The 22,861-nt window shown below is 41.2% G+C and overlaps 2 protein-coding genes across 2 annotated transcripts; one reads left to right on the top strand and one right to left on the bottom strand.

Moving 5' to 3' along the window:
- Positions 1–594: 594 nt before the first annotated feature.
- Positions 595–9,904, bottom strand: FAM216A (family with sequence similarity 216 member A). The gene is made up of 7 exons (XM_055321854.1): positions 9,551–9,904; positions 7,892–7,932; positions 4,661–4,782; positions 3,244–3,373; positions 2,982–3,165; positions 2,356–2,438; positions 595–1,210 (listed from the first exon to the last, which is right to left on the bottom strand). Exons 1-7 carry the CDS (start codon positions 9,640–9,642, stop codon positions 1,098–1,100), a joined length of 765 nt encoding a protein of 254 aa, XP_055177829.1. The 5' UTR covers positions 9,643–9,904; the 3' UTR covers positions 595–1,097.
- Positions 9,905–10,279: 375 nt separating this feature from the next.
- Positions 10,280–22,304, top strand: GPN3 (GPN-loop GTPase 3). The gene is made up of 8 exons (XM_055323013.1): positions 10,280–10,458; positions 11,701–11,809; positions 17,409–17,576; positions 18,639–18,763; positions 20,192–20,307; positions 20,432–20,528; positions 21,015–21,143; positions 21,700–22,304. The coding sequence occupies exons 1-8, from the start codon at positions 10,411–10,413 to the stop codon at positions 21,760–21,762; spliced, it is 855 nt and encodes a 284-aa protein (XP_055178988.1). The 5' UTR covers positions 10,280–10,410; the 3' UTR covers positions 21,763–22,304.
- The last annotated feature ends 557 nt before the right edge of the window (positions 22,305–22,861 follow it).

The following is a 22,861-nucleotide window of genomic DNA, read 5'->3' on the forward strand; positions in this document are numbered from 1 at the left end:
ATTTAAAGTTTTAACTGTGTGTGTGTGTGTGTGTGTTTGTGTATATATATATATATATATATATATTTTTTTTTTTTTTTTTCTTAAACCAACGTTTAGAAAGGACCCACACTGGAGTGAATGTATAATGTAAAGAATCTCACTACAATTACTCCCAACTTATTCTAGTTTGAGAATCCAAGTGTTTTGACAATTTTCATAAAATAAGGCAAACTGATATTTCCATTTTTAAGTTGTATTCAAGCAGTAAATATTAAGCACCTTTTTTGCAAGTCTCTATCAAATGTTATTCTGTATCAGGCTATTTCAGAGCTTTCCTTAGCCCAATCAAGAAAATACTTGAGGTGGGGGGACGCCTGGGTGGCTCAGCGGGTTAGCGCTGCCTTCAGCCCAGGGTGTGATCCTGGGGACCCCGGATCGAGTCCCGCATCGGGCTCCCTGCATGGAGCCTGCTTCTCCCTCTGCCTGTCTCTGCCTCTTTCTCTCTCTCTCTGTGTCTCTCATGAATAAATAAATAAAATCTTTAAATTTTTTTTAAATTTTTATTTATTTATGATAGTCACACACAGAGAGAGAGAGAGAGAGAGGCAGAGACACAGGCAGAGGGAGAAGCAGGCTCCATGCACCGGGAGCCCGACGTGGGATTCGATCCCGAGTCTTCAGGATCGCGCCCTGGGCCAAAGGCAGGCGCCAAACCGCTGCGCCACCCAGGGATCCCCAAATAAAATCTTTAAAAAGAAAAAAAGAAAATACTTCAGGGGATTCTCATGTTTTTGTTTTAGGACTTACTGTAAGCAGAAAAAGAATTACACAATTTGACAGATTTAAAGAAAAATAATTCCATTTTAAGTGACAAGAAAATTTTTAATTGTGCCTAGCTAGAAATACAAGCATATATTACACATAACTTTTATTACACAAATATTGTTAGTACATAGAACTACATCAAACCAATTACACTGTTGCAAACGTTTCTGAACAAACTAAAATTACTTAATGACTTCATGGTGAATAACAATACTATCCTAAAAAGAGAGGACACAATTCACAACCCCTTCCCCCCTTTGGCACCTCATCAATTCACAAGACTGTCAGGTTCACATCAGATGTTCTCCTTGTTCTTCAATTGACATCGACTGCATACATTTATTTAGTAAATCTTCTTCCTTTTTTTCTTCATTCATGTATGATTCAGAATCATTTGTAGAAACTGAAAGAAAAATAAGAGCTTATAATGTCTGTTTTGGAAATAAAGCTGTATTTCGTCCTGAAAATTGAGATTTGTATATAAGAACAAACTACAAATTGACCTTCCTTAGTAATAAGCCTTTCACAAAAACAAATGGCCTGCAATTTTCAAAACTTAACTGCTTCCCCACCTTCCCCCAAATCTCTTTTTTAAAATAGGATACCCAGTAAGTATTGTATTCAAGCCAAGTTATTGTATAGCAAATTCTGTTACTAAGTCCTATTTTGTCTTCACTTGTCAAAATCTTTTGGTTACTGAAAAGTTACAGCTTCAGCATGCTCTCACTGAGCATTAAGTTCCTACTCATCTTTCTCCTCTCAGGGACCACAGGGACTTTCCCCCTACCTGGGGTTCCTCCAACTATTATTTTTGGACCCAGACTTACTTTTTCTCCTGCCATTTCTCTCATTTCTTGGACTGTCACACAGCAGTGGGATAGGAGTTCAGAAGGCCTAAATTCCTTACTTCCTACCTACTTTCCTACTTACTGTAGGAACAACTTTCCCAGGTAATTGTTTAACTTCCACTTAATCCTGTCCACTTTATCAATTCTGAGGAATACTTCTGAGCTTTCTGTCTCCCCCTTTTGCCTTTTTCATGTGGTATTCTGCACTTGTGGTAGGAACCTTTTGCTGATCCTTACCAACTGGATTTGTTTGAGTTGCTCCACAAAATTTTGATAATCTCACTTGGTTGGCTTGTCTCCACTGGTGTGTTGAATATTAAAATTATACAGGTGATAGAGACCTTCATAAACTATGCCACCATACAAAATATGTTGTCTATCCAAAAAAGGCACTATCATGAAAGTGCTATGGCTTGAAAAAGTCATGTTTGTGGCTCTGGATTCTAACAAATTCACTCTGTTAAGTCTTTGACTTTGATATTATAAATGCCTTTGTTTTACAAGTGCCTTGAATCTTATTCCCCTGAGCAGTATGTTCTTTTAAGTGAAAGCAGAAACTATATTTCATAGTCATTTTATTTGGAGAATTAAAAGCAAATCACATTAAGTTTTTTAAAGTCTTCTGTAATAGAAATGAAACTATATTGGGTTTTTTTAAGCAGATCTTTCAAAATGCATACTTTAAAAATTCCACATTTACCTGATTGCATGAACAGTCTGCTTGGTTTTCTAAAAATCTTCAGTGATTTACATCTTGTTTTAGATACATATCCAGTTTTTAAACTGTAAGAAAGAGGAGCATCTTGATTGGAACCAGCAAAATCAACAGCTGTCTAATGCATGTGGAGGACCATATAAATTCTTTTTATTAAGCTCAGTATCACCAAAAAGACCCTTTCACTCTCCCATGACTTACTAACCTAACCCTGAAACACAAAGGTGTTATAGTGCAGGTTGAATAATCAGGCTTCTTTTTTTCTTAATTCCTTTTTGTTAATAGTATTCCCCTGTGTAGAAGCAACCATATGCTCCTTTTGGAAGTGTATTATTTTGAATTTAAGTGGGAATTACTGAAAAGGGCAGTCTTGCCTATCACTAGCTGATTAAGAAATTTTTACAGTTCTACAAAATACATCCTAAAAGGAGTGGCATAACCCAGTCCAGTCAGATCAGTAAAGACACCATACAATCCTTTGGTGGCTTTTGGTCTAGTCCATTCTGAATTTAACAAAATGAACATATCAGGAAGTGACTTGTAATCTCACTTAGCTGTCCTTCAAATAAAATTGGGGTCTATTTTCCTCCTTTAAACAATAAGAAACAGACCCTTCTCTGTTTCTCACTGGTCGCCAAAGGGAATGCTGTAGGATCATTTCAGGTGCACGTGCCACTGCAGTGTTAGAAGGCCCCGAGTCCACTCTCTCCAGTTGGTGTCGCCATGTGGTACAGGGGTAATGCTGCTTCTGTGAGTAGCGAGAACTGAGGCGGCTCCGGTGATGAGTGAGGATACCTGTCGTACAGAAAACCTCTGTTAGAAGACCCTCTTGTTTCTTGTGAGAACTAGTGAGAACTACAAAGATGCACCTGCCTGGCTTTTGTGAGCTGTGCTGGATCACATACATGTACTGCCTCTTCATTAACATCCGCAGATAGTTGGCATTGTAGATCTTAGCAATGCTGCACAGGTAATGCTTCTGGCCTGTTGTGAGGTCTGGATGCTAAAAGACAAATAAGGCTTATAGGCACTGGAGAACAAGAAGTTGGCAATATTCCTTATCTGAAAGGATGAATGTTCAGGAAAACTGTACATCTATACATTTTGCTTATTTCAATTCAATTATGCTAATCTGACCAAAAAGAGAAAGAAATGGCCATTTAAACAGCACAAGTGGGATCCCTGGGTGGCGCAGCGGTTTAGCGCCTGCCTTTGGCCCAGGGCATGGTTCTAGAGTCCCAGGATCGAGTCCCACATCGGGCTCCCTGCATGGAGCCTGCTTCTCCCTCTGCCTATGTCTCTGCCTCTCTCTCTCTCTCTGTGTGACTATCATAAATAAATAAAATTAAAAAAAAAAAAAACCAGCACAAGTAACTCCGCCTGCCATTTCCATTCAAGTGGTTCAGATACCCAGTGAGGTGTGAGAACCACTGCCCTAGAAGAATAGGGAAAGTAAGGATATGCTATTCTGTCAGTGAGTCTGAGTTCCCGTGTGCCTCTCAAGGAGTGTAGGCATCTTGCCTCCTAAAGACAATTTTTGAGGTATCTTGTGGTATCTAAAGCAATTCAATACTTTACTTAGTCTTAAACTAAAGAAACAGTCTTTTCTAGCACCAGAAGAATAACTGTCTGGTTGAACAGACTGAGGGATAGTCTATTGGTCTTTGGTAAAAATTTTAACTAAGATTTTCACTTGCTAATTTTAGAAGGTAACATCATTTGAAATGCAAAACCCACTATCTATGAATGTGTGTATACACACATAGGATTTACTGAACTGAATAGGTAATAAGTTCAGAGAAAATTCAAAATGTTGGTCAGAAAAATTGACCAATGTGCACAGATCTTTTGTAACCTTCATTTGCACTGCTCTCACAAGGATACTTCTGGCAGTTAGGACCTTTAATGGGTAATAGAGGTTCAAGAGTTGTGAAATGCCAATTACCACTTTCTTTTTTTGCTTGCTTCTAATTGTGCAGTCTTTCAGTGGAATCTATGAGCTTGGGTTTCCATCTCTAGAATGTGACTTTCCATAGCTTCCCGAGTAAAGGTACATTAGATCTCAAGTATGATAAAGCCCTAAAAAAACTTATGATAAGGAATATATAATGATAAAATCCTTGTATTCATTTCATGAGTTTAATCAGCAGATATTTATAGACTCCTAGACCATATGCTGAATGTACCTTGTCTTCTGAAATGCCTTACCCTCTAAGTAGCTTATCTTCAATAAAAAGTTCAGCTCAGAATACAAAGACTTTGGTATTCAAAGTATTGGTATTTAGCATACCTTTAGAAAGGACGCATCTGTCATGGATTTAGGGATGTGAATTGCTTGAATTTGAGGAGTTTTCCACAATTCTTGCAGCCTGGCTATGTGTGTGTTCACTTTGTGTTCATCTTTGATTCCATCTGTAGGCAAGAACATTATTATGTGAATTTCATGAGCAAACATCAGCTCAACAAGTTATTAATATCTATATTATTTACATGTCTGTGATTATCCTGGAGCAGTAGTATGAGTCATTCTATTAAATTTGAAGACACTGTGTGATATGCCATTTGGTTTTAGAGCATACAAAACTCTTAAATATTTATAAACATTTACCATATATATATCATTACATATAGACTACATTATTTTGAACTCAGCTGAGATCCATACTGTTGACAGTAACTTGTTTTTGTTTGCTTACTGTAGGTCAAGCCATATTAAACAAGAATATACATGCAGAACTTGCACTGTAAAGACAATATTTTATCATTCATTTGACTTTAGCATAGTATTAAATTCAAGACAGAATAATAGGATAACACAAATCTTATACTTTTAATGAGGCAGTGTTAAAAGGAGGGGCTTTACAGAATTCTAAAGCTTATTTTTACACAATTTCAGTTATTTCAATGTTTTTAATACTGATGTGGGTAGATTAAAAGAATAGTCTTTAAATAAAAGTTGAGACATATCTAGAAGAATGAAACTAGTTTTCAGTTTCAGACATATTGAGACCAGTAACTTGATTTAAGGCATAACCTTCAGTAGCAGTTTGGGGAAAAACAGTATCTGGCGAAATTTAACCAGGAAATAATTCTTTATAACACTTACCTTCTTCCTACCCACTCCCTCTCTCCCTCCAACCAGTAGTGTGCTTTCTATCACCACAGTTAGTATCACTATAGATTAGTTTGCATTTTCTGGAGTTTAATATAAGTGGAAACATACAGTATATATTTTGTGTGTATCTGGCTTCTTTCACTCAACCTATTTATACTCAAATCCATCAAGGTGTGATATATAACAATAACTCATTCCTTTTTATTGGATTATATTCCAGTGCGTATATATCTATGTACATATGTACATGGACGCACAATTTGATCATCCATTCACCTGTTGATGCACATCTGGGTTGTTTCCAGTTTTAGGCTAGTACAAATAAAGCTGGCAATACAGATTTTTAAGTTAAAAGTTTGTATTTAGTAAGTCGAATTAAATAAGCACAATTTTGTTTCAGTACTGACAACAAAGGCCACAATTTTATTTTATTTTATTTTTTTTTTAAATTTTCATTTATTTATGATAGTCACAGAGAGAGAGAGAGAGAGAGAGAGGCAGAGACACAGGCAGAGGGAGAAGCAGGCTCCATGCACCGGGAGCCCGACGTGGGATTCGATCCCGGGTCTCCAGGATCGCGCCCTGGGCCAAAGGCAGGCGCCAAACCGCTGCGCCACCCAGGGATCCCTAGGCCACAATTTTACATATTAAACTTTATTTCTTCAAGATTTTGACAAATTGAAAAAAAAAGATTTTGACAAATTGGAGAATTGATGCAGATAAGTGTTATATTTGCCTTACTGAAGGACTAACTAGTTTGCCAACAAATGGAAAATCATCTGGAAATTATGTTATTATGACCCTTGAAATATAATTTGGAATCTATAATAAAAGTATATATATTTTTAAAATTCTTTTTCAAGTCATAAATGTGGGGTAATTATCTAAAAATATACATTTTGCATCCCTGCTAATCAATATTTCTGGGACGCATATTCTATATTGCCTGGACTAAAATTTAACTTTTCAAAAGCTGGATAGTATTTCTTTACAGAAAATGATAACATTTAAAAGTAATAGTTAGGGGCACCTGGGTGGCTTAGTCAGTTAAGCAGCTTTTGATTTTGGGTCAGGTCATGATCTTAGGGTCATGAGCTGGATCCCACGACCTTGTGTTGGGCTCCACACTCAGTGGTGAGTCAGCTTGAGATTCTTTCTTCCTCTGCTCCTCCCCCGCCCCCATCAAATAAACCTTTTTTAAAAATGAAAATATTAATTAAAGAGAAACACTCAATTAAAAAACGGGCAAAGGATTTGAATAGACTTTGCATGTCTCCAAGGAAGATACACAAATCTCCAAGAAGCATATGAAAAGATGCTCATTATCACTACTCATTAGGGAAATAAAAATAACAATGAAGTACCATTTCATACTTCTAAGGATAACTATCATTTAAAAAAATGAAAACAAGTGTTTAGCTAGCATATGGGGAAATTGGGATCTTGTGCATTGCTGATGAGAATGTAAAATGGTGAGCTGCTATGGAAACAGTGTGGTTATTCTTCAAAAAATTAGAGTAATTGCCATATGATCCAGCAATTCCATTTTAAAACCACCACTTTATTTGTATGTATATATGCATTTTTATGTATGTACATACATATAGATACGTGTCTGTATGTTTTTCTCAGGTAACTGTAAGGACTACAAATTTTCCAAGGAAAAGTTAAGTGAATCCAAGTTTATATATCACTGAATTGAAATAGCTCCCTGCCCCCAAAAAACTTAGAAGTTTCTGGGGGTTTGTCTTCCTTACTTAATTTCAGCAGCTTTATCCTTTATTTAAAATGAGAGGAAAAAGAGCAGCACTGAGAAATATTTTATGCTCTTTGAAGTTGTGCAAGTTAGAATCTTTCCCTTCAATTTGTGTATAAACCCCAGGCCGTACTCTGCTTTTCAAACATCAGTTATAAACAAAGTTATTTTCAGATTCATTGCTATTTTGAAGTACTTTTTAAAAAATGCTTGATGTAAAAAATTTTTTTTAAAATAAATAATAAAAAAATAAAATAAAAATGCTTGATGTAAAATATCTCAACAAGAGAAAAAGAACCTGCTGAATCGTTCTTTGAAAAATCTTAAAGACTGGGACACCTGGGTGGCTCAGTGGTTGGACGTCTGCCTTGGGCCCAGGGCATGATCCTGGAGTCCCAGGATCGAGTCCCACATCGGGCTCCCTGCATGGAGCCTGCTTCTCTCTCTGCCTCTGTCTCTGCCTCTCTCTGTGTGTGTCTCTCTTGAATGAATAAATCAAATCTTTAAAAAAAAAATCTTAAAGACTTAAGTTCACCAGGATGCTAATAAAGTCTGTTTTTATAACTCCACTGTGTTTGTAGTTACAGCAAAATTAGCATCTCCGAACCATATTATTTGTGGGTGTTACCTGCTTTATATTCTCTACTTACCAATACCTTTGGAATTGTGATAATAAGACTGTCCAGGTGATCTGTTGAGAAAAAAAAAAAGGACTTAAATAATATGCAATAATGGACAGCATTATAAGAATTAACGAGAGTATTTTAAATGAAAAAAGACAGTATTGCCTATGCTTTTTACTTTTCATGTTTCCATCAGATGGAGTATTTTGCAAATTTTCTCCTGTAATCCTGGTTATAGCCTAATGGCTCCAGGCTTTTTCAAAGTGAGTTATCTGAGGTTTTTACCATATGAGAAGGGATTTACCTTAAGCCAGGTTTGGTTTTACTTTTATAGCCTCTTAATCTAATTCCTACATTGAGCTCAATAAAGTAGTTTGCGCTTCTGTGTTATCTGTGGTATTTTCTTGCTCACTTTATTTTTAATAAAGTAACTTAGATAGGGAAAAGACTATCTTGTTCTTTACTGTATGTAACTAAGGTGTACTGGAACTGATAAATTGGTCTGGAATGTTTTCATTTTTGACAAGTTCTTTTTTTTCTTTTCTCAAATTAAGACAAAACACCCTTGCTTCCTGCTTCCTTAAATTTATTCAATGTCCAAGTGTCCATCGATACTAGGATCCAGCACTTTGTCAAGCACTGTAATGAACAGCAAAGACAAGAGTCTTTTAAGTCTTTGATGGGTGCCTGGGTGGCTCAGTTGATTAGTGGGTGATCCTTGATTTGGGCTCAGGTCCTGATCTCGGTGGTCCTGCTTGGGGCTCCACACTCAGACTTGGGGAGTCTGCTTGAGGATTCTCCCTCTCCCTTTGCCCCTCCCCTCTGCACGCACCCACTCTCTCTAAAACAAATAAATCATTTTTAAGAAGTCTTCACTATATACATATGTTTCATTCCCTATATATATTTCATATACATGATGTACATATGTATACATTTATGTATATACACATTCCATATGTATGAGTGTGTGTGTATATATATATATAAATACATAAAGGGTCATGGGTGCAGCAGGAGCCATGACTGTGTGCTTTTGGAAAGGTACACCCTGAGGCTCTTTTAGGTAATAACTGACGGAAGGGATGAGAAGGTACTGAAGACTAATTGTCTTCAGCATCCAGGAACTATACTAAAAGAGCCTTCTCAAAATAAAATGGATTTATGAAGAAAAACTTCAGTGGGAAGAAAACATCAAGATCAACGTACCCCTAATATTCATAATTACCTGTCTCATCGGCATTATGAATCCCCCGGACATAAAAGTGGCTAACGTGACACACACAGAACTGGTTTATTGGCTTGGAAAGCCTCGTTCGAACCTGTCTCTGCCGTGCCCCCCAACCCCCTCTTTCTGTAGAGATCCTGTGGCCAGACGGCATTTTCCAGCAGGTTTCGCAGCGCCCCCTCGGGGCAGAAAAACGCACGCAGGCAACTGTCGCAGTCCCGGCGTTTAGTCATTGCACCAACACTCAGCCTTACCTCACAGGCCCTTCCCTTAGACAGCGAGGCGGCTTCCCTGTGTGCCGCCACCCCGGCCACAACAGAGCTTCCCCCTTCCTCTCGGTTCAGTGCACCGGGGGATCAGGCCGCGGGAGCAGCCGGCTCCCACCCCCTCCTCCGCCGGGGACCACGACCTGGGCCGGTCGGCGTCCTCCCTAACCCCTCAGGGCCCCTCAGCCTCACCCGCCGCCGCCACCCTCGGTCCCGGCCACTGCGGTTGGGTCCGCGGAAGAGCTGCATCCCGCCCAGTCGGACACCGGACCCCGGCCGGGCATGTCCGCCCCGGCGCCCGGACCTCGAGCGGTGCGCGGAAGCAGCCTGCCCCTCTCCCCTCCCCCGTCAGCACGCGTGCGTCAGGCCGGGCGGTGTTGGGGGCGCACAGGCGGACGCCGTATTCTAGCCCCCGCCGAGGCGCTCCGGGCACTGCCCGAACGGCTTCGGGAGAGCGGGGAGGGCAGAGACCAGACGCTGGAACTAGAGAGGGGAGGGGCAGGAACCCTCTAGAGGATTGCGCGCTTGCACGTTAGGTGGAAGGGATGAGTCCTCTCCCACGGGAGGGAAACAGGCACGCCCCCTAAAACAGGAGGCGCCTTCCACCTCAGGATTGCCGGCCCTCTGACAGATTTGCAAATGTCGAGTGTCGCCAGGTCGGTGAAACATTAGTACGCGAACCAAGGACGGAAGTCCGCGGCGCACGGATGCGGGGAGAGGGCCGTTAGCCGTTATCACCAAGGCAACCAAGCTCCTCTAGCGTCCCAACCGCGGGTTTCCGCCAACTACCTCTGCGCACACTCTAACCGCTTCCCCGTCCGCCCCGCCCACGCCGAAGTTTCCCGAGAACGGGTTTCACACGAGATTTGATCTGCGGGACGCTCCGTAGCCGGGGATGTAACCGAGCGCAGGGCGCAAAAGGACTTTGGGTTGCTATTGGTTGTCACGTGGTGCTGCGGGAACTCAGTGAGCGCCGCGCGAGGGCTGAAGGGAGCGGGCCGGTCGGGCTCCGTGAGGCGTGGCGGGCCTTGCCCGGCCCCGGGAGCGCCGGCATGCCTCGGTACGCGCAGCTGGTCATGGGCCCGGCAGGAAGCGGGAAGGTGAGGCTTTGGCGTTAGGACACGAGAAAAGTCGGAGCTCGTGGGAGGCAGGGGGGCTGTGGTCCTGACCGAGGGACCGGCGGGTGCGTGCACGGGGACCCTTGGGCAGAGCGCTGCTGCAGTCTGGGCTTCGTTGCTCTTTGTTGCGATTTTGAAAGTGGGGGGGAAATAACAGCGGTTGCTAATGCTGAGAGTGTACTTAGGCCCCAGATACTGCGTTTAAGCTCCTGACTTGGGATCCCTGGGTGGCGCAGCGGTTTGGCGCCTGCCTTTGGCCCAGGGCGCGATCCTGGAGACCGGGGATCGAATCCCACATCGGGCTCCCGGTGCATGGAGCCTGCTTCTCCCTCTGCCTGTGTCTCTGCCTCTCTCTCTCTCTGTATGACTATCATAAATAAATAAATAAATAAATAAACAAACTCCTAACTTATTTCCAGAACAACGTTGTAGGATAGGTCTTGTTCTCATTTTCACAGATGGGAATTTTACAGGAAATGAGACACGGAACGGTTAGGTTCTTTTCCCGAGATCACACGGCTGGAATTTGAATCCAGTTGTGTGTAATCCCAGAATCCGCTCCTGTCTCGCTCATAGAAAGTTCAAGTGAGGTCTCATTAAATCAGTTTCTCAGAGCTTGAAACATGGACTTCTGGTATTTGAGGTGATTTTAGGAGGTACATGGCCTAACATTAATGAACACTGGATCATATATTGATTGAGCCCCATGTTGGGTGTAGAGAAAACCAGGGGTAAGGCTCCTGGCTGGTTCATTTGGTGGGATATGTGAGTCTTGATTGAGGTCAGTAAATTCTAGAGATCATATGTTGAGAAAATTACTCCCTTTTCAATTCTTTCAGTTTGCATTGAAGTGAAATTGTCAGTTTGACACCTGTGTATCTTTAATACTTTCTTTTTTTATGTTTGAGCCCCATGTTGGGTGCAGAGATTCCTTAAAAGTAAAATCTCTAGAAAAAAGAAGAGAAAAGTAGAGACGCGCTTTCACTAAAGTTACTCTTGAGTCTCAGCCAGGTCTGGATCTACAGCCCAGATGTCCTGACTGCCAGCCTAGTACCTGGCAGTACTGAACCAGTAACTGTTTTCAGTCGGCTTTTTGATCAATGAAGGCATAATTTTGGCCTCAGTGGACACCGACCAAGGGATATAGGGTATCCATTTTGGGGGTGCAGGGGTAGCACTACACTGCCTATTGCTTTGACCCCGTGATGCCTTGTGACATTACAGAGCACCTACTGTGCCACTATGGTCCAACACTGTGAAGCCCTCAATCGGTCTGTCCAAGTTGTGAACCTAGATCCTGCAGCAGAACACTTCAACTACTCGGTGATGGCTGGTGAGTCCTGAACAGAGCCTTCCCCCTCCTTCAGGAAAAATGAGGGGGTGGAGAGGCCATGAGTGCTGGCTGCTTGTTACAGAAGGTGAAAACTTTATTATTATAGTCTGCTCCCCTGCTTCATGATGAGATGTGTGACATTATCCTTTCTTCGTCTTAGTTTAAGAATTGAGTAGACTCTTCCCCATACCTCTTTTCTGTCCTTTTTTCCCCCCTTTTGTAAAAGACTTTATTTATTCATTCATGAGAGGCAGAGAGAAAGGTCCTCCATCCCAGGACCCTGGGATCACCCCCTGAGCCTAAGGCAGACGCTCAACCACTGAGCCACCCAGGCATCCCCTCTTCTTTCCTTCCATGCTTAGCCTGCTGTGGTGAATCGGGTTTACTGCAGGTCATAGTATCAGCGAGCAGCTTAACTGTTTTTTCTGTTTTGTTTTGTTTTTTTAATTCTTTTAGAGGTGCCTCCTACCCTCTCTCTCGGGGGAAAAAAAAGAATTTTTTAAAATTTATGTTTCTTTAGAGAGAGAGAGAGAATCTTTTTTTTTTTTTTTAAGATTTTATTTATTTATTCATGAGAATACACAGAGAGGAGAGAGAGAGAGAGAGAGAGAGGCAGAGACACAGGCAGAGGGAGAAGCAGGCTCCACGCAGGGAGCCTGATGCGGGACTCGATCCCAGGTCTCCAGGATCACACCCCGAGCTGTAGGCGACGCTAAACCGCTGAGCCACCAGGGCTGCCTGAGAGAAAGAATTTTAAGCAGGCTCCATGCCCCTCCATACCCAGTGTGGAGCCCAACATGGGGCTTGGTCTCAGAATGGTGAGGTCATACATAACCTGAGCCAAAATCAAGAGTTGGAGACTTAACTGACTGAGCCACACAGCTGCCCCTAAAGTAAAATTCTTTCAATTTATTCATTCAGATGTCTTTTGAACACTTACTTTATGTCAGATGCCAAGGTTCTAGCAGAGAACAAGGCAGACATTATCCTTTCATTCATGGACCTTTTAGTGGGGAGATAAGCAAAATGAAAAACATTAAAGATTGTGATAATGACTCCAAGTAGTCAATGAGAATGAATAACCTGGAGGTTGCTTTAGAAAGGATAGTCTCAGGAGGGAAGATTTGGGCCCAGACCCGAAGATAGTAATGGGCTTACCAAGCTGGGGAGTAGCCTTCCAAGATGAGGGAAATCAGGTCAATACATAGCCTAGAGATAGGAAGGGGTTTGGTATGTTCCAGAAAAAGCAAAAATATCAATGAGCTAGAGCATAATGAGGGAAGGAAAGTAGTGGGTAGGTGCTAGAAGGACATGAGAAGTTTTGAGTTCTATTCTGTTTTCTTAGTCCATTTGAGCTGCCTTAACAAAATACCACAGACAGGGCAACTTATAAACAACAGAAATATATTTTTTCATGGTTCTGGAGGTTGGAAATCCCAAGATCAGGGTGCCAGCATAGTCAGGTCTGGCGAAGGTCCTCTTTTGGTGGCAGACTGCCAACTCCCCACTATGTCGTCACATGATGGAAGGGAGCAAGTGATCTCTCTATTTTATTTTATTTTATTTTATTTTATTTATTTTATTTTATTTATTTTATTATTTTATTATTTTATTTTATTATTTATTTTTTATTTTACTTTTAGGATTTTACTTATTTGCTCATGAGAAACAGAGAGAGGCAGAGACATGGCCAGAGGGAGAAGCAGGCTCCCAGAGGGGAGTCCGATGCGGGATTCAATCCCAGGACCTTGGGATCATGCCCTGAGCCAAAAGCAGACGCTCAACCACTGAGCCACCCACGTGCTCCTGGGGCCTCTTATTAGAGCAATAATCTCATTCATGAGGAACCACCCTCGTGACCTAATTGGCTCCCAAAGGCACCACCTCCTAATATTATCACCTTGAGCATTAGCTTTTCAACATAGGAATTTTAAGGGGACACCAGTATTCAACGTGTAGCATCTGTCAACAGTGGAATGTCATTAGGATTTAAAGCAGAGGAGAGGGTTGACATCTGATATACATTTTTAAAGATAACTGGCTCTCAGGTGAAAAATGGACTCTAGGGAGTCAAGAGTAGAAGCAGGGACGAGCAGGATGGCTATTGCAGATGTCTAAGTGGCTTGGACTAATGTAGTCATGGTAGAGATGTAAAGAAGCAGATTCAGTATATACTTTGCAAGTAGAATTATCATTTTCTGGGAGAGTGAACCAGAACCATTTCGTAGGAAAGGGAGAAATCATCAAGGGTGACTCTTAGATACCTGACATGAACTGCTTGAGTTACTGAAGAGAGTATATGATACCATCTATTGGAAAGGAAGAAAAGTCGTCTATTTAGGTTTGGGGCAATTCTCTTTGCACTTAGTAAGCTTGAGACATCTGATAGATATCTAAGAGGTGATGTCAAGGAACCAATTGGATATAATAGAGACTCAGGGATAAAGTCTGGTTTGAAGGTATAAATTTTCAAGTCAAAAAATAAAAATAAATTTTCAAGTCAGAAACATATAGACAGAACATAAAGTTCCAGGACTGGATGAGATCCTTTGGGGAAGAAGGAAGGATGGTTAGAGAAAAGAACCCAAGACCAAGCCAGCTTCAAAGTTGTCTACTCTTCAGAGGTCTAGAGTAGGAGGTGGAGTCAGTAAGGTGGGAGAAAGCCAGGAGGAGAGACTGTTTCAGGAAAAATACTTGTGCTTGGTTATTTCAGCTATGGCTGTGAAGTTATGAAAGATGAGGATAGAGCAGTGGCCATTAGGTGTGGAGACATGGAGATGGAGATGACTTGCCCCACAGTTTCGGTGGAGTGTTTTGAAGAGTGGCCTGAAGGTGATGCAGTGTCGGTGCAAGAGATGAAGTTTCATTGTGAAAGGAGCAGAGAAGAGGGGTGAGAATTGGAGCGGATAGGAGGGTCAAGGGAGGTTGCTTTTTTTTTTTTTTTTAAATAAAAATTTTTAAAAAGATCTTATTTATTCATGAGAGACCCAGAAAGACAGGCAGAGACATAGGCAGAGGGAGAAACAGACTCCCTATGAGGAACCTGATACAGGACTCCATCCCAGGACTCCAGGATCACAACCTGAGTGGAAGGCAGATGCTCAACCACTGAACCACCCAGGCGTCCCAGGAGGTTGCGTTTTAACATTGGAGGTGCTAACTGGAACAGACTTGATTGCTGAACAGAACAATCCAGTAGAAACAGAAACTGAAAATGCCAACCAGTGGGAATAACTTCAAGAATGGGAAAGGGGAAGAGGATCCCAAACAACTGGAAGATTATGCCTTCACTAGGAGTGGGATGCTTTTTTTTTTTTTCTTAAAGATTTTATTTTTGAGTAATCTCTACACCCAGCGTGGGGCTTGAACTCACAACCCCAAGATCAAGAGTTGCACACTCCACTGACTGAGCCACCAGGTGCCCCAGGAGTGGGATGCTCCTTCTGTTGTAACCAAAAGGAAGGCAGAGTGGAAGACACCATGTAATACTGGTGGTGGGAATATGGGAAATTCTTTATTGTCGGCTTCTGATTTCTGTTAATGACACGTGTGTCATCAGGACAGGAGAGTGGCAAGAAGTGGGTGTGAGGTACAAAACAGTTATCTTCATAAGGAAAAGGGATTTAGGGCTCCTGGGTGGCTCAGTCAGCTAAGCGTCTTGACTTTTGATTTTGAGTCAGGCCAAGATCTCAGGGTTGTGCCACCCAGCACTGTGTTAGGCTCTGCAGTGAGTGTAGAGCCTGCTTAAAATTCTCCGTCTCCTTCTGCCCCTCAAAAAAAAAAAAGGCTCTGCATTTCTTTGGGATCATTTGCACCCAACAGAAAGCACTCAAGCCAGCTTATGTAAAGGGGGGATTTTTTTTTTTTTTTTTTTTTTAAGAAGGAATCTGGGATCTCTCACAAAACCCAAGAGCAAGGCTTTATGAGAGACTAGAACCCAGAACAAAAACTAACAAACTGAAGTGGCTTTCTCGGTCTCTGCCTTTTTTCTCTCTTACCAGCTTTCTCAGCTTCTGGGAGCCCAGTAAGGTACCACCAACTTCAGGTTCATATCACTTTCAGGTCCAGGTGTCTTAATGACTGACTTACGTCCTTGAGTTATCCTTTTAGAAGACCCCGTTTTGTTGTCCCAACTTGAGTCAGATGTTTTTCACTCAGGGAGTAGAAGTGCATAGGAAGTACATATCCACATAAATGTGGCTATGAATGAGGCAGTGCTCTGTGAACAGAGATGGTAGGTTTCTGCACAAACGTAAAAAGCCTATGGTAGAAAGTTATAAATACAGATTTCCAAAATTAATAATAAAGGAAAACTATGCAAATACCAGAATTTTTAAGCCCCTGCTGTAGGTGATATAGCTACATTACCTCATAGAGCCTTTATCCTTCTACCCCAGGATATATGATTTGTCTCCCATTTTACAAATAGGAAAATGAGGTATGGAAAGGTTAAATAGCTTCCCTGAGGTCACCATGCTAAGAAACATCAATTGATTTTCTTGGTTTGGTTTTAATTATTTTGGAATACATAGTGTATATTGACATGGTTTAAAATGCAAAAGGTACAGAAAAGCGTACAGTAAAATATCTCCCTCTCAGGTCTGTGTCCCGGTAATTGGCTCCCCTCCCTGGAGACAGCCAGTTTTGCCAGTTTCTAAGGTGTCTTTCCATAGAGAGTTTATGGATATAAAATCAGATATATGTATTATTGTGTATATGTAGTGAATCTTTGTCTTATTGTTGCTGTTATTCACACAAATGATGGCATTTTTTACACAGAATTCTGCACCTTGCATTTTCCATTTAAAAGTATACCTAGGATGTGGTGCCAGGGTGGTTCAGTCAGTTAAATGTCCAACTCTTGGTTTCAGCTCAGGTCATGATCTCAGGGTTGTGAGATTGAGCCCTGGGTTGGGCTCCATACTCAGCACAGAGTCTGCTTGAAAGTCTCTGCCTCTCTCTGCCCCTCCCCCCTGTTCATGTGCACGCACACCCACCCTCTCTCAAATTAATGAATTAAAGTATACTTGAGAGATTATATCACACCCATATTTAAAGAGCTTCTTGGGGATCCCTGGGTGGCTCAGCGGTTCAGCACCTGCCTTTGGCATGTACAGAAATAGTTTCACACATGTGTTTTATTTTTATTTTATTTATTTTATTTATTCATGAGAGAGAAAGGCAGAGACATAGGCAGAGAGAGAAGCAAGCTTCTCACAGGGAGCCTGATATGGGACTCAGTCCCCGGACTGGGATCATATCCTGACCCAAAGGCAGACACTGAACCGCTGAGCCACCCAGGCATCCCACACGTGTGTTTTTATATAATTGTTAACTATTGGGGATCCCTGGGTGGCTCAGCAGTTTGGCGCCTGCCTTCAGCCCAATGAGTGATCCTGGGGTCTCAGGATCGAGTCCCACGTCGTGCTCCCTGCATGGAGCCTGCTTCTCCCTCTGCCTATGTCTGCCTCTCTCTCTCTCTCTCTGTCTCTCATGAATTAATAAATAAAATCTTAAAAAAATAAATTGTTAACTATCACTAATGAGGACAACAGTTTTTGAATAGCTGTTCTTAGATCCTGGGCCCCATCTTTTGCAGATATTCGGGAACTGATTGAGGTGGATGATGTCATGGAGGATGACTCTCTCCGCTTTGGTCCCAATGGAGGATTGGTATTTTGCATGGAGTACTTTGCCAATAATTTTGACTGGCTAGAGAACTGTCTTGGCCATGTAGAGGACGACTACATCCTTTTTGACTGTCCAGGTAAGTCAGTAATTTGAATATGACATTTTCTTCGAAGTTGTACTAGTTCTGTCCTCAGTGAGAGAAAGTGGATTGAGCCTTGTAGCTCTTAACTAGATTGCAGTGAGGCCCAAAGCTCTTATCTATTGGCTTTGAGTTTACTGAGTGCTTAGTTTGTGTGCTGGGAATACCATAGAGACCCCAGCAGCTGTGGTCTTTGCCCTCATGGAGCTCATAGTCTCATGGAGTCGGCAGCACAGTGAGAGTGCTAGACAGAATAAACAAAATCTCCTAGGTGATTGATTAATACTGATTTGTGATAGGTGCTCCACAGGAGTAGCACCAACCATCATCACATAGCAAGAAGATTAGGAGGCTTCTGACCAGGTTTGTAAGCTGGGCTGGGGGGTGAAGGTGAAAGAATCCATACCATGGTCCAGGCAGAGGCACAACATGCCAGAAGCCTCAAGGCAGGAAGGAATGAGGTGGGTTTCGGACACCAAGAAGTCAGGGTAGCCGAAGTACTGAAAACCCAGGGGAAGTTCATGAGGTGAGGCTGATAGGGGACAGATCACACACAACTCCTTAAGCCAAATTGTGAGTTTTAGACTTGAGTCTGACCTATCTGTGATCATTTGTGGTTCTCACTTAATTTTCCTTGCTTTTATTTTTCTTTATTTTTATATTTTTGTTTTGAGAGAGCACATGCACGTACACAAGAGAGAGAATCGTTAGCAGGTTCCGTTCCTAGTGTAGATCCCAACATGGGGCTTAATTTTACAACCCTGAGATCATGACCTTAACCTAAATCAAGAGTCGGACGCTTAACTGGCTGAGCCACCCAGGCACCACCCCCACTTTTTTTTTTAAAGAGAAAGTATTTTCCCTTGCTTTTAATTGAACCCACAGAAAAGCACATACATCCTAAGCATACAGCTTGATGAATATTCCAAAAAAACACACATCTTTGTAGCACTCAATTTTGACTCCCCTTTTTTAACCATCTTGTGGGAAATTTTTTTATGTGTAGTTTGATGACTATATATTTCCTGTTTATATTAGTCTTGTCATGTTCTTTTGTAGGTCAGATTGAGTTGTATACGCACCTGCCTGTGATGAAACAGCTGGTCCAACAGCTGGAACAGTGGGAGTTCCGAGTCTGTGGAGTTTTTCTTGTTGATTCTCAGTTCATGGTGGAGTCGTTCAAGGTTTGAAGATCCGTCTTGTCTATTTTTTAGTTGTGGGTACAAGCAGATGACAGTCTCCTTTAAGCACTCTGTGATTTCAATACTCTGGACATTTCACAAACTACATTCCAGTATAATTTAGTATTATCCTTTGTTATTCAGTCATTTTAATGACCAATTTTTAACTCAAAAATGATAAGTTATGATATCGTATAGATTTGGGGGAGCTACTTAACAAAGAAAAATGAGGCAGATGCACATTTCATGTCTGTTTTTTTGTTTTTGTTTTGTTTTTAAGATTTTATTCATTCATGAGAGACACGAGAGAGAGGAACAGAGAGAAGCAGACTCCATGCAGGGAGACCGATGTGGGACTCGATCCCGGGACTCCAGGATCATGCTCTGGGTCAAAGGCAGATGCTCAACCGCTGAGCCACCCAGGTGTCCCTCATGTCTGTTTTTAATTCTTCGAGAGCCTCTTGTCTAATTTATGAACTATATTTTCCATTAATTGCTCTTAAGAATATTCAATCAGAAAAGAGGTTAAGATACCATCTGGGGTGCCTGGGTGGCCCAGTGGTTGAGCATCTGCCTCCGGCTCAGGTTGTGATCTCGGGCTCCTGGGATCAAGTCCCACATTGGGCTCCTCAAAGGGAAGCTTACTTCTTCCTCTGCCTATGTCTCTGCCTCTATCTGTGTCTCTCATGAATAAATATTAAAAAAAAAAAAAATACCATCTAGGGATCCCTGGGTGGCACAGCAGTTTAGCGCCTGCCTTTGGCCCAGGGCGCGATCCTGGAGACCCGGGATCGAGTCCCACGTCGGGCTCCTGGTGCATGGAGCCTGCTTCTCCCTCTGCCTGTGTCTCTGCCTCTCTCTCATCTCTCTCTGTGTGACTATCATAAATAAAAAAAATAAATACCATCTAAACTGAGTTTGTGATCACTAATTTTTTGAGTGAGGGGAAGGGCAGGGGGAAAGGGAGAAAAAGAATCTTAAGCAGGCTTCATGCCCAGCATGGAGCCCCGTGTGGGGCTTCATCTCAAAACCCTGAGATCACGACCTGAACTGAAATCAAGAGTTGGCCACTTAACCGACTGAGCCACCCAGGTGCCCTCGCCCCGCCCCACCCCCAACCTTTTTAAGGATTTTATTTGTAAGTAATCTCTACACCCAACATGGGGCTCGAACTTACAACCCAGAGATGAAGAGTCACATGTTCTTCCAACCAAGCCAGGCTGGTGCCCCATGATCACTATAAATTGAATCTACCTCTTCCCTCCTTATTCTCACCTTTGGAAACCAAGTGTCAACCATCCGATTAGTCTTTTCTTTAGGATGAGCATTTCTTTTACTTTGTTCAGCAAAGAGCAAACATCTCTCTTTTATGTGGAGACCAGCAAATTTTGTTGGCAACAGCTCATCTTCCCTTTTCTGTTCCTCCTTCAGTTTATTTCTGGCATCTTGGCAGCCCTGAGTGCTATGATCTCCCTAGAAATTCCACAAGTTAACATCATGACAAAAATGGATCTGCTTAGCAAGAAAGCTAAAAAGGAAATTGAAAAGTGAGTTCACTTCTTCCATTATCATCAGATCTTAATTGCAGAGACGTGAGGTTCTATTAGTCTACAAATCTAGTTTTTTTTATTTATTCTTCATTTTATTCATTAGTCTTTCTTGTTTTCAAAGATTTTTAGACCCAGACATGTATTCTTTATTAGACGATTCTGCAAGTGACTTAAGAAGCAAAAAATTCAAAAAATTGACTAAAGCTATATGTGGACTGGTAAGTTTTTGAAGTTTTTTAAAATGACCTGGTCAGCTGTTAACCATAGCCAATGAGTGGCCACCGTTATGGAAGGCACAGTCCTATCCTATTTCCTCACAAAGGGGAGGTGGGTGGGGGGCAGGCTGTGGGCAGGCCAGTCAGTAGTTTAATTTAAAAGTAGTTATTAGTGGTAGCCGTAATAAGTTAACTGACATGTCTATTGTTCCGTACCATTTGCGGAGTTCAGAACTGTCTGTGCCCTTTTGAAATTTATGACGGTTGCTGAATTCAGAGAAGTATCTATGAAACAGTGTCTAGTTAAGTAATAAGTTAATCAGTGTTCTGGGAGGTCAGAGGTCAGGCAAATCAATGATGATTTGTCCCTCCCCCACACACACATGTTTTTAATCAGAAGTATAAATGGTTGTAGACTAAAATACAAGTTGAAGATTAAGTATTTTGTACAGCTTCTGAATGACCCTTTATGAAATTCCCAACTTGTAGATTGATGACTATAGCATGGTTCGATTTTTGCCTTACGATCAGTCAGATGAAGAAAGCATGAATATTGTGTTACAGCATATTGATTTTGCCATTCAGTATGGAGAAGACTTAGAATTCAAAGAACCAAAGGTAAATTTTTTGATTATTGACTTTTGATAATAATGTTTGCCAGCACTTACTGGCCTGCATAATCCCAGCAACTCCTCAGATTTTATCTTAGCAGCAGTAGAAACCTGGGCTTTTCAAGAGGAGGTCTGAAATTGACATCTGTGCTCAACAAGTAGTACCAGTTTTACTCTACCCTTTATTGAGGCACTATCAACCAGCTTCTTTGTCCTCAGGGTATGTGCAAAACGGAGATGAAATCCAGTTGAAATTAGGATGCCCTCACATATGTCAGTGGGAAGCCTGATGGTAGTTGTCGTAGGCCACTACCTCAGCAAATTAGCTGAGAGTCAGCAAGCGTAAATTCAAGTAAAAATGCTTCCAGTGAGATAGAAGTATTTTTCATTTACCATGTAGCTGAGAAAAGTTCTATCAGTCATGCCTTTTGTCACTGTAAAAGACCGACAATGCAGCTGGGCATTATCTACTGGTAGAGTATTACTTGGAATATATGTAAGCACGTACTAGATCTGATTTACAGGAAATGAATATTTTCTGCTTTGTGTTTCTTTTGTGTCAGGAACATGAAGATGAATCTTCTTCTATGTTTGATGAATATTTTCAAGGACACCAAAATGAATGAAGAATTTTTCAGAGTAACTGTATACCTGAAACACTTTCAGTTGAACCAAGACATTCTTCTTTTCACAAGATGCAATACTAGAAAGCTACTTATTTAATGAAAAAGGCAATACTTGGCTCTTTACCAGCAGCATGCCTAAATCAAGTTGTAGTTATTCTGAAATGGCTGGTGTTTCAAGGGGAATCTTTTAGTAGTATTTTTACAGCATCAATTTAGATTTTAAATGTTGAAATTGAAATGAATGCACATAGATTTGCATATAATATAAATGAGCATCTGTGGTACAGTTAGGACTCAGTCTACCTTTATTTTTCCTGTTTGATTTTTGTTATTTTTGAGGGTTTTTTTGGAGAGGCAGGAATTATTATAACAATATACACATATGTGTCCAAAGGAAAAAAATCTAGGATATAGTTAAGACCATTGCTTATTTGTATGTCTGAATTTTCCTATATTTGAAAATGTATCATTTGTGTAATTAAATGAAAACTTTTAAAAAACATATATGTATATAAATAAAATAAATAGAAAACTAGTGCTAACTTTTCATTACGCTCCTGTTTTTTAGTCAGAATCTGAAATACTCATCCAGGGCAAATTTTTGAATGAATAAATTTGCCCAACTGTCAAAATATAGCCAGTGATTTCTTTAAAAATGCAATTGTGTCTGAGCATTTAAAAATTTATACTTTCCTGGAATAATAGATGCACAAAAAAGGCAAAAGACATTTTTTTCTTCTTAAAGAATTGCACCTTGATTGAATTGTTTATTTTCAGTAGCATTGGGTATGAAAGCAATGGGGAGTGGCTAGTCCATCTATGATGGGCTAGGCCATGTTAAGAAAAGCAGAATCTAATTTATTGAGTTCTGCCAGACCTTGTGCTAAGAAACATTTTACATAATCTCTTTCATTTAATCCTCTTACAGCCCAGTCTTCCTTGGCTTTTTAGGCCTGGATCTTCCAGCTGATACAAATTAAACCCTTACAGAAAACTGAAAACAGGTTAAATTTTTCATCATTCTTGGGCTAGGTAGCAGGAGTACACCTGCAGTGTCACGTTTGATCCATTTTAACGAAAGATGCCCCATATGTGAAGA

Source organism: Nyctereutes procyonoides, unplaced genomic scaffold, assembly GCF_905146905.1.
Source record: "Nyctereutes procyonoides isolate TBG_1078 unplaced genomic scaffold, NYPRO_anot_genome, whole genome shotgun sequence".
Classification (NCBI taxonomy): Eukaryota; Metazoa; Chordata; class Mammalia; order Carnivora; family Canidae; genus Nyctereutes; species Nyctereutes procyonoides.